This window comes from Schistosoma haematobium, chromosome 1 (assembly GCF_000699445.3).
Source record: "Schistosoma haematobium chromosome 1, whole genome shotgun sequence".
NCBI classification, from domain to species: Eukaryota; Metazoa; Platyhelminthes; class Trematoda; order Strigeidida; family Schistosomatidae; genus Schistosoma; species Schistosoma haematobium.
This window is the reverse complement of record NC_067196.1, coordinates 24,788,647-24,806,821: the sequence shown is the minus strand read 5'-3', so window position 1 is coordinate 24,806,821 and position 18,175 is coordinate 24,788,647. Positions and strand designations below refer to the sequence as shown.

At 33.2% G+C, this 18,175-nt stretch overlaps 1 protein-coding gene across 1 annotated transcript in view; it reads right to left on the bottom strand.

Annotated features, from left to right (window-relative positions):
* Positions 1–15,871, bottom strand: part of MS3_00005861 (uncharacterized protein) — a 31,869-nt gene extending 15,998 nt beyond the window's left edge. The window contains exons 1-3 of the mRNA XM_051213949.1: positions 15,500–15,871; positions 4,622–4,731; positions 222–441 (exon numbers count right to left, since the gene is read on the bottom strand). Coding sequence (XP_051073513.1) covers positions 222–441; positions 4,622–4,731; positions 15,500–15,566 — 397 coding nt within the window. The 5' untranslated portion in view covers positions 15,567–15,871. The remainder of the gene's footprint in view (positions 1–221; positions 442–4,621; positions 4,732–15,499) is intronic.
* Between the last annotated feature and the right edge of the window lie 2,304 nt (positions 15,872–18,175).

Sequence of the window (18,175 nt, the reverse complement as noted above, 5' to 3'; positions counted from 1 at the left end):
GAATCGGTGTCCAAGAATACTAAGCAATAGGAATAGCTGGGTCATAACTGTAAGAAAGAGATTATAACACTCTTGGAAGTTAGTCGTAATTTAATCTTCGCTAGGATATAACAGTTACATTGATTTATTTACACTTGGACTGTGATTCATAAGTCTTGTAAATAATAAAATTTGCAATATTCCATTCATTTATTATAAAAATAAAATTAAAACTGACTTACATGAAACAAGAATATAAGCTGAAGCTGTATCACTTTCAGAATCATGATGAATAGTTTTACATTTGTATTCACCAGTATCGACAAAATCAATATTCGTGACGATAAGCTGACATATTGGCAATAATTTCTCTGTATACTGTCCTATAATAATTTGAAATTTAGGATCACCAAAAGTATTTGTAGTTGTATTGGTTTGAAATAGGCAACTTCCAATTTTATTCTAATAAAACAAAACAGACATTCCTATTAACATACTTTATAACAAAATATGTTTGTAATAATGATGATAATAGTAATAATGTTTGAATTATACAATAATTAGTTTGACGTAGGTAGACGAATAGTATTAGTAGTCTTCAGATCAGACGTAGTTCTAAAAGTCAAGTAAATGAACTTACACGTGATTAGTAAGTTCTGTCATACTACATATTAGTTAGAAATGTAAACCATAGGATACCTGTTTAGTGATCTAAAGGTTGGGGGATCTCTAAGACACTGTGGAAAAGGAGCATATTCATGAGGTGTTTTATACTCGGATAGAATGGTTGTCCAATGTTTTTTGATTTTCACTAGTTGTTTAGCTGATATTATTGTGTTATGTGGACCATGAGAAATATCTTGACTACTGGTCAAACTGGATAAACGGTACGCTTCCAAACTAGCTACTTGAATGGAAAAACTAACAGAAAGAGGAAAATAAAGATTATATGCAAACTTCAATCATAAATGTAGATGCTTATCACTCAAAAATTGAGGCCAGATTTTCAACCAATGGACATTTTTTATTTCTTTAGAAGGTGAAGCCAAACCTTGATCAATAACTTGATGTTGTCAGGATCCTTCATTCATCATTGGTCCATACTTAATTGAACCGGCTCATTGTATAAACGCAGAAAGCTCAAGCGTTTTTTTTTTAAATTTACGTGGCTTGTAACAGTGTAATTCGAGTTCAGATCAAGTTTTCGTTACGTGTCAGTGATGAATACTGACTATTCTAAAAGATTAGAAAACTACTAGGTCAATATCAATTAATTTAAATCTGTAAAATTAAAAAAAATTCGGATCGAAAATCATCAGTTCATAGTTGAATGGTTGTACTGATGTGCCATCATCCCAAAAAAGTCAACTGAACCCTAGAAGCCACACCTACTTTTCAAGTGGGAAAGATGATACAATAGGTTAATCAGAAATTTGCTGAATGATGAATGGATGTAGTTACTCAGGGAATTGCTTTCATTCCTTAATGATATACATCATTGTTTGTTTAATTTTCTAAGGGATATGTATACATATATGTCGATTCTGTTTAGTCGATAAACTTCCTTCTTCGCTCTCGATATTTTCATTTGAGTAATCGGTTGAGCTTATGTATAAGAAGACTGCGTATTAGTGTCAACTCTTGGGCATAGTTCATTACAGCATGTACAAGAAAGTTAGTTAGAATAAATAGATAATCAGTGAACCAAAAAAGACTATAAAACAGATATCTATCACTCAATTTAATCAGTTGATATAATTCCCGTAATTTTTAAAAATAATAATCCATAAACAGTTGCTTTTCTGGTTGGGCACAGACCAAATTGCGACACTACGGATCATCGTCGAACAATCAGTTGAGGGGAACTCGTCACTATAAATCAATTTCATTGACTATGAGAAGGCATTTGACAGTGTAGATAGGAGGATGTTATGGAAAGTTCTTCGACACTACGGAGTTCCTGAGAAGACTGTCAGCATTATCCGGAACTCATACGACGGACTACAGTGCAAGGTCGTGCATGGAGGACAGCTGACAGATGCATTCCATGTAAGGACCGGAGTCAGACAAGGCTGTCTACTCTCTCCCTTCCTCTTTCTTCTGGTGGTCGACTGGATTATGAAGACCTCGACATCTGAAGGAAAACACGGAATACAATGGACAGCTCAGAATCAATTAGACGATTTGGACTTCGCAGATTACCTAGTCCTCCTATCGCATACACACAAACACATGCAGATAAAGACATCCAGTGTAGCGTCAGTCTCTGCATCAGTAGGCCTCAGCATACTCAAAGGGAAAACCAAGGTCCTCAAATTCAACACGGAGAGCAGCAACCCAATCACTCTTGATGGCGAAACTCTGGAAGATGTAGAATCCTTCACATACCTGGGAAGCATCATCGATGAACAAGGAGGTTTAGATGCAGACGTAAAGACGAGGATTGGCAAAGCAAGGGTTGCATTCCTACAATTGAAGAACATATGGAACTCAAAACAACTTTCAACCAATATCAAAGTGAGAATCTTCAATACGAACATCAAGGCAGTCAGTTCTACAGTACTGAGATGAAACTTGGAGAACTACAACAACCACCATCAAGAAAGTACAAGTATTTATATATGGTTTTCTACAAAAGATACTCAACATTCATTGGCCGGATACCATCAGCAACAGCCTTCTGTGGGAGAGAACAAACCAGCTTCCAGCTGAAGAGGAAATTAGGAAAAGACGATGGAAATGGATAGGGCATACATTACGCAAATCATCAAACTGCATCACGAGGCAAGCCCTAAATTGTAATCCCGAAGGGAGGCGGAAAAGCGGAAGGCCAAAGAGCACATTACGTCGGGGAATAGAAGGAGATATGAAATTGATGAATAACAACTGGAAGGATCTGGAAAGGACTGCTCAGGACAGGGTTGGATGGAGAATTTTGGTGAGCGGCCTATTCTCCTCCACGAGGAGTAACAGGCGTAAGTAAGTGAGTTGCTTTTCTACGTTTATTTAACTTAGATAATTTAGGTGAAATTGAAATGATATTGTATCATTTATTGTAAATCATATTTCTGATGAAATATAAAATTGCCTAAATTAGATCTACAATAAAGATTTATTCTACTTATTTGTTTTACGAAAGTGATTTTTTCAAGTACTTTATATACTGTTTACCCTGAAAGTTTAAAATACTTCTATAAGACTGATAAGAGTCTACCTGAACTCATTCTTAATAGTGACCCATTGAAACTAATTAGAAAATTCGTGTATTTTGGTGTGTGAGTGGTGTTAATATGATTAATTTAGGTTAAACCAAAGACAGAAAGATGTCTATCATTCTGAATCATTCTTAAGTGTTTTGTGAAGTAAGTATTACCAATTAAGATCAAGTATACAGCTCTTTAATACGACTGACTCTTTTCTGTGTTTATGAAACATTTCATCCATGATCTGGATGAGATCAATGGGTCTCTGTTTCTGGTTATCATTCTTTTCAAAAGGTGCTCTGATTTAGTAAAAATATCTTTTGCTTAAGATATGTACAGAGAATAAATTACGAAGTATTAAAAACTAAAATATTAGCTTCTGTGGTATAATCGTCTTTTACTCATAAACAATTGATTGAACTATTTCCTGATGCTAGAACTGAATGAAGAATGTGAAAATCTTGCCAGTTTATGATGTATTATGGAATAAAGTATAGATCCATTGATTTGGTATCAGTTAATTGTTCAAAGCTAACCAAAATAAAGTCCTGGGAATAATACAATAAAGTCAATTAAGACAATATTAGATATGGATTAGAACAGAATCTGTTGTGACTTTATGTTCGGCTTTTTATCACGTGATTTATCCACCAATCAAAATACAACTTATACAATCTTAGCACTGTGCCAAACCAATGACGTTCAACCTGTATGAGCAGCCTAAAGTCTTTATTGGTCCTATGTCCGCCTAGCCCGTCCACGTGAGTCCAGAACACCAATACCAGCTTTCACTATGCGACGCGAATCGAATTGAATCATTTATTTCAGACATACTGGGTTTATATATCAACCAAACAGACCGCAACGCACCATAAAATAGGAAATAACATTTGTACACAATAAAGCCAAAAAGTGGCTGTGAACATGAGAGGCAGTAGTTAATAAACTGAACATAGATTAAGAACAGTAAATCGTACAATAATAAATTATAGGTCAAAATAAAGCTTATAATAAGAGGAATATAAATATACATAATCTAATTATTGAATAGTTATACCATAAGAATGTATAGATAGTATTAGTCAATTAATATGTCTCGGAAGTTACTCGTGGTTTAATCTTCACTCGGATATAACAGAATCCAATGATAGCTCTGCTATAGTTCATCATTTCATTTTCCATAACAAATACGATGCATCTCTTTATCGAACATACTATATATTATCAGTATTCTTAATCAAATGACATCTTCGATAATTTCTCGTCTTATTGTTCATTTTCAGTTTCTCCATACCTTTTCTAGTAAGTTTTGTTTTTCAACTTAAGTAAATAGTTTTTGTGTAGTAATAATACATAATAAATAATTGAAAAATGTATATTCTATTTATAACATACAAAAATAATAAGGTAAACAATGGAAAATAAAATACATTACTTACAGTATTTAAATACCATTCAATAAAAACTGGTGTAGTCATAACACTACATGCATGCTGTATTGTAGATCCAGCATAAGTAATTTGATTTGTTGGACGAAGTACAAAATTACCTTAAAATTAAAATAAAGAAAATCGATTTATATATTTTGTGTGTATCAATTATATACATAAGTTCAAAGACTGTTAATAAGTAGTTCATAACACTCCAAGTTTTAATTCGTTTTATATTCAAGATAAACATTTTAAAATTAACAATAGTACGTATTATACATTAGTGAAAATAAAGAAAAACAAATGACGAATAACATGGAAACATAATTGATTCATGTTTATAACTTCTTTGTAAACATCATGTTAACACAAACAAAACATAGTGAAATATAATAAATAAAAAAAACTAATTAAAAATAGATGTTAATGATGTCACAGCGTAGAATAACAATGATAACAAAAATATCAATGGTTGAAATTATGAGTCGATTGAAGCTAGACCAACATGGAAAACCTCTAAGCACTGGACGGCCGTTTCGTCTTAGTATCAGGCTCCTCAGCAGTGCTCAAGCAGGTCTGTTGTGAGATATCAGCTCACTGAAGACAATGGTGTACAGTGGCGCAATTTCATGGATTGGTTGAAGATAGACATTAACACCGTTTGATGCCGGCTCAGTGTTCTAGAGGTTAAGGATTCGTGCGCAGGACTGGTAGGTCATGGTTTTGAATCTTGCAAAGGGCGGGATCGTGGATGCGCACTGTTGAGGAGTCTTATACTAGGACGAAACAGCTTTCCAGTGCTTCCAGGTTTTTCAAGGTGATCTACCTTTAATCGACTCATGAATAAAGGGCGGCCTGCTTGAGCTTCTGGGCTACCTGTTCCTGCCACCTAGATATTTCAACAAGTTATTTATTTTTGTTTGTTTTAATATATCATTATGTTTATTAATCGCATGACCTATTCTGCTGCGTTTCTGAAAAGTGTACAACCTTTCGTTGTCAAAGTTACAAAAAACTCAATAAGAGACAATGTGGTTGCTGGCAATATACAGCGAAAAGAATGCACATTATTCAGATGTTCATTTACTGAACTGCTAACATCTAACTGGCGATCACTCAATATTTATCTCCAGGACCGACCAAGAAGAAAGAAACGGAAACTTGTTGAAATACTTTACGCTGAGAATTCTATATTGTACCAAAAATATAATATTGAATAAAGCTGATGATAATAACAAATAATTCAACTATTACTGTTTCTATACAGTCTTAAACTTTCCAATCTCTTATGAATTTTTCAAGATTCTATACTAATGATGTTCTAAAACTGTTTTACACATTTAATTGTGGAAAAAACTTCGAAAGATTTTATTTAGTTTGTAACATATTTACTCAAGAATATCCACTCATTATTCACCTTAATATACAGTACATTGGATTTTTCCAGCATCCTCACTAAAAATAAATATGTCACCTTTGTAATTTAAGTTGAGTTATTAGTTATTAGATGTAAACTCAATTCTAAGAAAGATGAACGAACAAAATCTCGTTCCAAAATTCTTGTCATTCATTATAATAAGTGAGTAGAAAGTGATATATAGGGAAGAACTCTAGGTCTCAGTCTTCAGTACTAAAAATAAACACATCATTCCTTAAGCTACCTTGACTACAAGTTATGCATTTATATTTGTTTACTTATTTACGCCTGTTGCCCCTCATGGAGGAGCATAGGCCGCTCAACAGCACTCTCCATCCAACCCTGTCCTGGGTAGTCCTTTCTATTTGCTATTCATTCTTCTGATTTCTGTTCCTGATTCTTCGGCCTTCCTCCTTTCCATTTTCCTTCAGGATTCCAAATTGGCGCTTGCCTCGTAATGTAGTTTGGTGATTTCCTCAATATGTGTCCTATCCACTTCAAACGTCTTTTTCCAATTTCCTCTTCGTCTGGAATCTGGTTCTCTTCCACAGTAGGTTGTTGCAGATGGTATCCAACCAACGGACATCCAGTATCTTACGCAGACAATTGTTTATAAATTCTTGTATGTTTTTGATGATGGTTGTATTAGTTCTCCAAATCTCAGCTCAATACAGCGGAACTCTCTTGACGTTCGTATTGGAGATTCTGACTTTGATGTTGGCTTGCAGACAGTTCATTTGAGTTTCATATGTTCTTTAGCTGTATGAATGCTGTAATGCTTTGCCAATCCTTGCCTTTATGTCTGCATCAAATCCTTCTGGTTCATCGATGGTGCTGCCTAAGTACGTGAAAGTTACCATCTTTTCCAGAGCTTCTCCGTCAAATGTGATTGGGTTGGTGTTTTCCGGGTTGTATTTGGGAATCTTGTTTTTACTGTGTGTATGTCGAAGCCTACTAATGCAGAGGCTGCTGCTACACAAGTTGTCTTCATTTGCATTTATTCGTGTGTATGGGATAGGAAAGCCATGTCATCCGCGGAGTCCAAATCTTCTAACTGATTTTGAGCTGTTCATTGTATTCCGTGATTTGCCTTAAATGTCGAGGTCTTCACAATCCAGTCGACCACCAGAAGAAAGAGAAAGGGGGAGAGTAAGCAGCTTTGTCTTACTCCGGTCCTTACGTAGAATGCATCTGTCCTCCATGCACAACTTCGCACTGTAGTCCGTCGTATGAATTCCGTATAATGTTGATGATCTTCTCAGGTACATCATAGTGTTGAAGAAGTTACCATAAGTTCCTTCTCCCTACACTGGCAAACGCCTTCTCATAGTCATTGAAGTTGATTTATAGTGACTCAAATGATTGTTCAGCAACGATCCATTGCGTCGTGATTGGGACTGTGCACGACCGATCCTTATTGAAGCCGGTTTGTTGATCTCGAAGTTGGGGATCTACTGAGTTTTTCGTCTCATTCAACAGCATAGTTGAATACTTTTCCTGGTGTCTCTATAGTTCTCACATTTGCTCAGATCTCCTTTCTTTGGTATAGTGATGAGATGTCCTTCGTTCCAGTTCGTCGGCACTTGTTCATCCTCCCAAATCTTCTTGAATAGGATGTGGATCATGTTTGCAGTTACTTTTATGTCTTGCCTTAATGCTTTGGCTGGTATATTGTCTGGTTCTGCTTCTTTTCCGCTCTTGATTTGTCTGATGGCCATCCTGATTTCTTTGATGGTTGGTGGAGTGATATCTATAGGAAGGTCTGTGTGTACTGCTTCGATGTCCGGTAGATTCAACAGAGCTGGTTTATTTAGGAGTTCCTCAAAGTGTTCTACTCATCTTCTCCCTTACTCTTGAATCTCAGTGACTGCCTTGCATTCTTTTTCCTTGAACAGTCTCTCTGGTTTACCATATTTCCTTGCGAGATTTATCATCGTGTCATAATGTTTTTTCATAGTTCCTTCTCTCGTAAATTGTTTCGCTGTCGTTGTTGGATCTTCCATTTACTTATGCTTGTCGTCTCTAATGCTCTTCTTCACTGGCTTGTTTGCTCAGCTTGTGCCTTGACGTTCTCTTTTCTTGTTAGGCTGTTGTTAATTGCTGTCTTCTTTTTCTTCCTGTCTTGAAATTTGTTCAGGGTTTCCATAGAGATTCATCCCTTATGATGATGCTTTTTGCGTCTCAGAACCCCGTGACACGTTAAAGTTTATGCTTCTTTGATCCCTTTCCAGTCGTTTCTTTTTTCAGTGGATCGTGTTTTTGAGAGTTATCTTGAATTGGCTGAATTTGTTAGTAAATCGAAGAAAGGCTGTATTGAACCTTTGTAATGCTGTCTGTCCAGTTTTCTAATGTTTCTTTAGCTTCGGTTTCATTTTGGAAACTGCCAGATGGTGATCTGAAGCTATGTCAACTCCTCTTTTTGGTTCTCACGTCTTCCATTGTCCTTCTGAATTTTTTGAAATACAAATATGATCTATCTGGTTCTTTGTGGTGTGATCCATTCAGACATATGCAGCTTTGTGTATGTGTTTGTGTGGGAATATTTTGTCACCTATAACCATATTTTTGGAGGCACATACATTAGCAAATCTGTCACCATTTCTGTTCCTTTCTCTCAGTCAGTCCATGTTGTTCCATGATATCTTCATATCCTGTGTTGTCCATTCCAACTTTGGCGTTTAGGCCTCCAATCAGGATGGTGAAATCCTTTCTTGGTAACTTCCCTATAATTGATTGCAGCCTCTCGTAGAACTGATCTTTATTGTCGTCGTTGCTATCATTGATGGATGCATAATATGGGATAACATTCATCGTGATTTACTCCTTCTTTGTTTTGAAGGATGTTTTGGTGATTCTGGATGCATGAAATTCCCACCCTATAAGTGCTTTTTGGACAGCATTAGAGCGAATGCCTGGGTGTGTAGAGCATTTTTCTCTTCGTGACCAGAGTACAGCAACATCTCTTCTGAATCTTACCTTTTCTGTCCAGCTTGGGCCCAATGGGTTTCACTGATCCCGAGTAATGCTAAGTTGTTTCTCATCATTTCCGTGGCTATTTGACTGATCTTCCCAGTTTTCTACATTGTTCGGACGTTTCATGTATCTATCTAGTCTTTATTACTCATCACAAAATTATTTGTATTCAATCTTTATGGAAGACTATGTTAGTGTCAGCAGGTATCTTCTTTAACCTCTTTAAATCTACTGAAATTTCAAAGTTTATCAATATACTATTGCAATGGAATTCGTGATAATTAAATTGAACGAATGAATGAGTTTAATTATCAACAACCAATGAGATTACAAAATAGTATGGTATCTTCATATCAGTTCAATAAATTTACTTATTTGATGGGTGTAATGAAACTAGAATTTAATTCTGTCATTTAATCAATCAACTATTTTGATTGGTTTGACGTTTTATTTTTCATTTAATTATGTAAATATGACTGTTTCTTAGAGTAAGGCCTTAAGAAGAATTACTTGGTAGTATAATTGTTTGTTTAAATGTCTTGTTGTAATTTCTGTTCAATTAAATGATCTAAAATACAGTCTGCAGTATATTCATGGTATTTAGAAAACATTGTAATGAAAATAGACACCTGTTCATTTAGAAAACGCGGTATTTTGCAAAGATCATATTACTATTATTATTCTACTGGGCAACTGAAACCGTCGTGAATGCGATAGCTATATTTATTCTAATCCCTAACAAAATTTGTATCCAAACAGATTTATTACCTATTTTTAAATCAATATTTAATTCAGAAGACATTAAATGTTAAAATGGTATTTTTTAATAAACTTATAAATTGAAATATAAATAACTAATAATTCTTTATAAAAATTTAAGAAGTTTGATTACTTCCTTGAAGAGACTTAGACCAAATCGACGAAGTAATCATCATTCTCAAACTGTTTGTTCAGATTCTGATAAATATTTCTATATGTATCTGTTTTAAAGCAGAGATAAGTGGTGGCTGGTAGTAGAATTCAGGACACACTTTTCGTCCTGTATGGGATTCATTCAGCTGGATATAACTGTACCCCAGAGATGATATTCCCTCCTGAACCCTAACCCAGTAGCATTCATTTTAAAGTTCATAAGAGTGTGGATCAAATAAATCCACAGTCTAGAACTTGTGTTGAATGATTAGAGTAATGATTAAACTGCAAACATTAGGAGCGTAAGATTAACACACGAATCGTGTATATAAGTGGATAGCTTCTAACTATCAATAAGATTTTTATCCTTTGACAAACAAACAGGTACATTAAACATTACTTTCATTGATGAGTTTATTGATCTCAGATCCTTTATTTACAAAACCCACTTATTGACTATAATGATAGATACTTTATCAAATGCAATTTATACATTTTAACGAATCACGTATGTATATATATATATATATATATATATATATATATATATATATATATATATATATATATATATATATATATATATATATATATATATATATATATATATATATATATATATAATAGACAACATTGAGTCAAGCCTTCCAGTAATTCCAGGTTTCTGGAGGTGGGTTAGCTAAAATCATTTTGTGAGTTCATCAGTGAAAATGATATAGTTGTTTAGGTCCTCATGGGGATTATGAATTTTCGTTTATACCAACCATTATTTGACACATTTGTGAAACATACATGAAGTGATTAAATATAATATGGGTCTGTTCAAAAACATTAGTGTATATTTATTGAAGGAAACTGTACGATCTAAGTGAATTCCACTTAAATGAATTTCATTTTGTGGAAAAGTTATATATTTTGAATATACTTCCTATTCGAGTTGTATTTTCTCAGCTGGATGGTTGAATGCACGGTCGTTGCTAGGGTGGTTGAGCATTCAATCGCGAGACCGAAAAACATGTGTTCGAATCTCGCTTACGGCGTGGTGGTTGCACACTTCTGAGGATCTCATACTAGGATGAAACAGACATCCAGTGCTTCTAGGTTTTTAATGGTGGTCTAACATCGATCGGTTCATGATCTCAGTTGATGTAATGCATTTTTGTTGTTGGTTGTAAATCGATAATTGACTAGACTAAACAAACTGTGAAACATTATTTGCAACCCATCATAATGTATCTTAGAGAAGGCTTGTGAGTTATTCAGTGACCTTAAATTTAAGTCATTTTAAAGTTTTAACAAATCAAACTCAACAGCATATATACTGTTCTGCGTTTCGAAATTACTTTAATCGACTAACTCTTAACTTGAATTATTTGAAAGACTTTTGAATTAATATTACAATAAAGAAGTATTTTATCAGTTTTCGAAGACATCCCGAAAGGGAAAAGTTCATCTATAGGTCAACGCAAACATACTGTCGACCAGATGTGGAGGAGTAAATGAATAGTATTTTTAAAACCTTGGGTAACTTACTGACCAATAAAAAATAATAGTGCTTACTAGTGAAAACATTTGACAATAAAAAGATAATAAGATTACAGTGGATAAATAGCTTTGATATGATTAATAAGCACTTATATGTTAAATTATTTATTTTAGCAAACAAAAAATGTTGTATTTTGAAAAGAGCAAGAACAAAGATTCTAGCAGAATAGCATGAATTCATTTTATTTCGTAGGTTCTCTCTGATTTTTAAATATCACAGGTTGTAAGCAGCTGACGAGAACCTACGAAATAAAATGAATTCATGCTATTCTGCTAGAATCTTTGTTCTTGCTCTTTTCAAAATGATAAAGGGAACTATGTGTATGAAAAAACGTTGTAGTTTGGTGCTGGCGATGCTTTACCATTTAAAAAAAAATAAACTGATAGAAATTAGCAGTGAGATCTGGAGTAGGACTTGGAGAACTCTTCCTAGCTATTCATGCACCCTTTACCGTGCTATCATATACAATCTAGCCAGGAGAAGGTATTTCTTGCAATTTAGCGTAAGCTATCTATGGTTACATAAAAATATTTTTATTAATACTAAAAATTCTGAAAATCAAATATTGGTAATTTTTACTTAATTCAGATTATGATAAAAATATTTCAATTCTCTTCAATTTCATGGAAAAACCCAAGAAGCGCTAAGTTAATCCTCATCGAATTACTCAGGGTCAATACACTCGTTATCTGTTCAGGGTTTTTCATTGTACATATCACCTTAAGGTTTCAGGGTAATTTACCTCTGACTGTCTAATCTGGTGTTGTCTTAGTTGCGCATAACTCTTCTACTTTTCCAAACTTATTCAGTCACTAGATGTGCTGGAAGAAATTTATGATTATCGGGTTGTCTAAATTCTTTGCTACATCAGTTTAGTCATGCATATGTCAGGTGGATAGAGAAGGTTAATACACAATTTCTTCTAGGCTTAAACCTGTTATAGTATAACCTTTTCTTGATTTCTATGGTTATATAATTTGTAAGTGGTTCTATTTCGTCCAATGTCTTTTCGTAAAGTGACATTTTAGATGAATATATTATTATGGTTGACAAATTTTCTGTATTCCATCTAATAGCAATTCTACTAGCTAGATTAACAGAAATATATAGTTATATCCACTGTACAGTCATGCATACTTGTCCTCATACGTGCATATCGAAAAGGGAGAAAATGAAAAGGAACAAGAAAAGAAAGGAGAGGACAATAATAATAAATAATAATGAGGGCGGAGTGAGGAAAGAAGAAGGGGAGGAAAAGGATGAAGAGGAGGAGTAAGGACAAAATGGTGGAAAAGAAAAAGGAGAATAATCAAATATACTAGTGTGACGCTATGGTATGAAACGTTTCTATCAATTACTAAGATAGAGGATTTGTTAAGACTAGTTAACATTGAAAAAGATTTTATATCACGTTCTCACATTAGCTGTAGATTCACTGAAAACCAGTCATAGCTGACACCATTAGAATCTAAGTAATCTTTCCTGAAATTTATCATTAATAAGCTTATAGTTGTTTCTAACTGTACTTAATTTGAAACAAATGTTTAGTGTTCCTTAATTTACTTTAAGTCTTTTGTTGATGTCAGTTCATGATGAAAGAAAAAGTAATTTTCTTAAATTGATTTGGTAATCAGTACTGTAAGACAAGGATTATTGTTAAACCTTTTGGCATTATTCACAGTTTATCAGTCATAAAGAAATTCAAACCAAGAACTAACAAGATGAATCAACAGTTCGTTAGATTTTCATTTCACTTCTGATGCGTTCAAAGGTTCCATCTTACTTCTATCTATTATTGTTGAAAAAATGCATTGAAACACTTTAGACAATCCTGTCAAAATTCCAGTTCATAATGTTTTTGAATTGAAATTTCAATGTCATCTAAGTGTATTAACATTTCTGAAGCATGTACAAATCTACACACATACCCTAACATATTTTTTTGTGTGTTTCATTGTGTTAGAATTCACCATGCCACTGGAGAATAACATTTCTGTCGGACCATACATTATCAATGATAATTTATGCTTGTCCGGAATAGTTTAACCCTTTAATGATATAAGGGAGTATATGGCTTAGTTTCAAGAATGTGAATAAAAATCTTACAATACTTAGAAATCAAGACAATCAAACAAAAAATTCGAATGTAACAAGTAAGAAACCTTTGAAAAAATATGTATCTATTGACAAGAAAGAACATGTTTAGGTAATTGTATCAACATATTCGATAAAATTATAACAGAGAATAGAACTTGGTTACTATAGAAATATTCATATTTTTAATCATTATTCATTACCGATAATTTAACTAATTTTGAAATCATCAGAAGGGGTTTGTGGAGATTTTAGAAATTTCACAGATTGAAATCATGATTCAATTGAAGCTAGACCACCATGGAAAACCTGGGTTCGAATCTCACGGGGTGCAGATCGTGGATGCGCACTGCTGAGGAGTCCCGTACTAGGACGAAACGGACGTCCAGTGCTTCCAGGTTTTCCATGGTGGTCTAGCTTCAATTGACTCATGATTTCAATCTGTAATTTTGAAATCCTTATCAAATAAGGTAAGATATTTACTACAAGTCAAAGAATAATATACATACTAATTTTGTAAACAGCTGAAAAAGGATCTCAATTAAAAAAACTCCCACAAAAGTAACGAAACTTAGTTTTGTTGGAGTTTTGTTCTCTGAGCTCCATCAAAATCATCCACTTGAGCTACAAATCTTCTGCACCATCTCATAAGGAAACTTAGGTTTTATTAATAAAGAGGGTTATTGAAGATTATACTATTTGAATTTAATATCCACAAATGGATGAAATGAAAGGATCTACTAATATTAATAGTGTAAAAAATGTACATAGTAAATTATGCAAATTATTATTTTCTTTCAAATTCTGGTTAGAATACAAAGTCTCTTCAACATTTCACGGTATATGATAGAAATGTGCACCAACTATTCAATTAATATCACTCTATGGGTTAATCAACAGATCGACGTACAGAATATTTAATTACTTCTTTTATCAACTTTTGTAACTCCTGAAAGTGGATTTGGAAACTGATTTATGCTAGTGTGTTTTATGATGAAACTTTGTGATATGGTTTTGAACACCAGTGAAAATATCAGTTTATTCAATGTTTCTAATACCTTTTACTGATGAGTGATAACTAAGATGACATTGAAACCGTTTGCATCCAGCTTCAAATTTGTATTACAGTAATAAAAACGTGTTTAATTTTAAATTCAATCTCCAAAATTCAAAATACATGTAGGTGAAATTATTTCAATTTTATATTGAAATTCATAAAACTCTAACTCTTGATGAACTTATCTTTATTCAGTCAAATTTCGGCATAACTCCAATAATGATGTTTTTTTTAAAAATGTAGCATCTAGATACTGATTGCTGACAGTAAAGTGATGTATATTTTTTCTCCTTGATCATAAAAATACACTTGGTTATGATAAATTTTATAGAATGTATCTTAAGTTTGCATGAACTGAATAACTACTGAATAGAAAATGATAATAAATTTCTGGTATTGAAATGTAAGACATATTGGGAATTATCAACGAAATTAGTAGTAGTGTCGTGTTTATACAAATATGAAATTAAATGAAGTTGATTAACCTCAAACTATCTGTTAAGGTAGTAAGATGACAAATCTATCAATATGAGTGTTTGCAGAAAAAGAACTAGAGTCTAAGTATTCAAACATTCTTTGTTCAAAAGGATCAATAGTTTCCAAACTTTCAAGAAAGATAAACAGAGATGAAAGGCCAAAACAAAAGATATCATGAAAGAAATCATGGGTAATGGTAACAATCTTCAACAATCATCACATAAGAAAGTACATGTTATCTAAAATAACAACATTGTTCACCAAATGTTTCGCCGTAATAATCCTGTATTGTCTCAATCACAATTAAACATGAAAACTATCTAAATATACATTCAAACTATATGTGTCAAAATGATCAAATATCAAAATCAAACATCACATTAAATCGAATTTTAAAAAAAATATACTTACTTTTAGTATAGAACAGAAAAGTGAACAAGATCAGCAAAAGTAAACATGAGTTATTCATGAATTCCATGTTTATCAATAATGATAAAATGAAGATATATATCAATTATCCACAAACTCTCAGAAATAGTATTATTATCCAAAACAAATCTATTTTCCCTTATGATAATGTATGTATCCTAGTAATTTAGTGATTCCATGGTGATAATGTCATCAATCAGTTCTGTGATGAATGATGATGATGATGATGATGATTATGATAATGACAATATTTTCGTCAATTTATTAAATCATATCAATGAAAGATGTTCAGGATAAATTTTTATGATTGGTTATCAATAATCATGTATGGTGAATATCTACAATGCAAATGAGGTATATATAATATATATATATATATATATATATATATATATATATATATATATATATATTATGTGCAAACACTTGTGCTTAATCCACATAAATCCATGTTTATATATGCATATAACAAGTAAAACAATGTTATTTATACTAAATGACATAACAAAATAAGAAATTTAAATATTTCAATTCTTTTCAAAATAGAATTTTATAATCAAATATTCATAGTTGAGTTATATAATCTATAGAATTTATATATGGAAGTGAACAATGTAATCGATTGTATTTGTAAAATCAAAAACTTAATAATCTCCACAACCCCTATATTAGTGATTATCATGTGTTCACTAGTGACTAGCTTCGTGAAGGAATTCTCAGAGTTCTAGTGAGAAGCCGTGACCAATGGAGCTAATCCATATCGGGTAGAGACAGGTATCTACTTCAGTACAATGGAAGATGGTGGCGCAATTTCTTGGATTGGTTGATGTTAGACACTATCACCATTGGATGCCAGCTCAGTGGTCCAGTAGATTAAGCGTTCGCGCGCGAGACCGAAGGCCCTGGGTTCGAATCCCACGAGCGGCATCGTGGATGCATACTTCTGAGGAGTCCCACAATAGAACGAAACGGCTGTCCAGTGTCTCCAGGTTTCCAAAGGTGGTCTAACATCAATCGGTTCATGATCTCAATCAAAAACCTAATAATCTCCACAACCCCTATACTAGTAATTTGAATCCAACGTTTTGCCTAGTAATCTAATTCAAGCTTTTTCAAGGAAATATATATTTCCAATATATATCTTACAAGATCCTGTGGCCTATGTGTACCATTGGTTTGGAATAAGAGTTTTTCAACTGCTCTAGACAGATTCTCCTCAAAAAAAATATATTTCCTTAAAAAAGCTAGGATCGGATCGCCAAGCAAAATGTTGGATTTACTTCAAATTCTTTCGTTGAGATTTTACAAATACATTCTTCTTCTTTAATGTCTCACATCAACTCGGCGCCCAAATACTCTGAAACTATTCGATCAAATTCAGACAAAAGTTTTTATTTATTATTCTGCAATGTAACAGATTTCTCAAATAATTTTGCATTCGTTTTTACTTGTTATATTGATTAGTTTACCAAATGGAAGTATGATATTTAACAAACAATATTAATGTATTTAATAGTAGAGTTTCTATTTAATTGTAAGATAAATAGTATAAGGGTATCCCTTATCCTAGTATCGATCCCAGCGGAGGAAGAAATCAGGAAGAGGCGCTGGAAGTAGGTAGGACACACATTGAGGAAAGCACCCAACTGTGTCACAAGGCAAGCCCTCACGTCGAATCCTCAAGGCCAAAGGAAAAGAGGAAGACCAAAGAATACTTTACGCAGAGAAATGGAGACAGATATGAGTAAAAATGGACGAAAATTGAATAGAACTGGAAAGGAAGGCCCAGGACAGAGTGGGTTGTAGAATGCTGGTCAGCGGTCTATGCTCCATTAGGAGTAACAGGCGTAAGTAAGTATCCTAGTATCGATTACCTTTAAGTGAATGATTTCCATGATTCAAATATATACATTGTGTGATGAAGTTTATCAAAAAAATCTCCGGATTATTGATCCAACGCTCCAGTGAAAACGGAATAAATCAGAATAAAGAATGAACTGTCAACAAATAGAGTCGTTTTATGCAATAAAATGTTGCATTCATAAGTAAATCACATTTGCGAGTCAAATTATTAGTTTCATGTGGTTTTAGGCAATATTGAATAAATCGATCAAAGAACTCATGTGATAATCTGTAGCGAACTAATCCTATATAACTGTTCAGGGAGGCGTCTTTTTGAGAAATTTCATACACATAGTTCCCTTTATCATTTTGAAAAGAGCAAGAACAAAGATTCTAGCAGAATAGCATGAATTCATTTTATTTCGTAGGTTCTCGTCAGCTGCTTACAACCTGTGATATTTAAAAATCATAATTACATAATGGGTTTAAATTGCTAACTGAATATTGCAAATATATACCTAATGTGAAAGAATATTCTACAACATTAATTGTGACAACAGTTCAAAAGTGGGTTAGAAACAATCGATTACATAATGAATAACATTGAAGGAATGTAGTGAGTAGAGTTCAGTTGAAAGATTATTAATTTGAAAGATAGTTTAAAAAATAAAATAGAGTCAATAATGTAATAAATGCAAAAGAGAAAAAATAAAAAATAAAATAAAATTTTATGGTGTAGTGAAAGAATATTTGTCACCAGGGCAAGGAAAAATTAACCACCGTCTCCTTTTGAATACATAGGTCAGGTTTTAGACG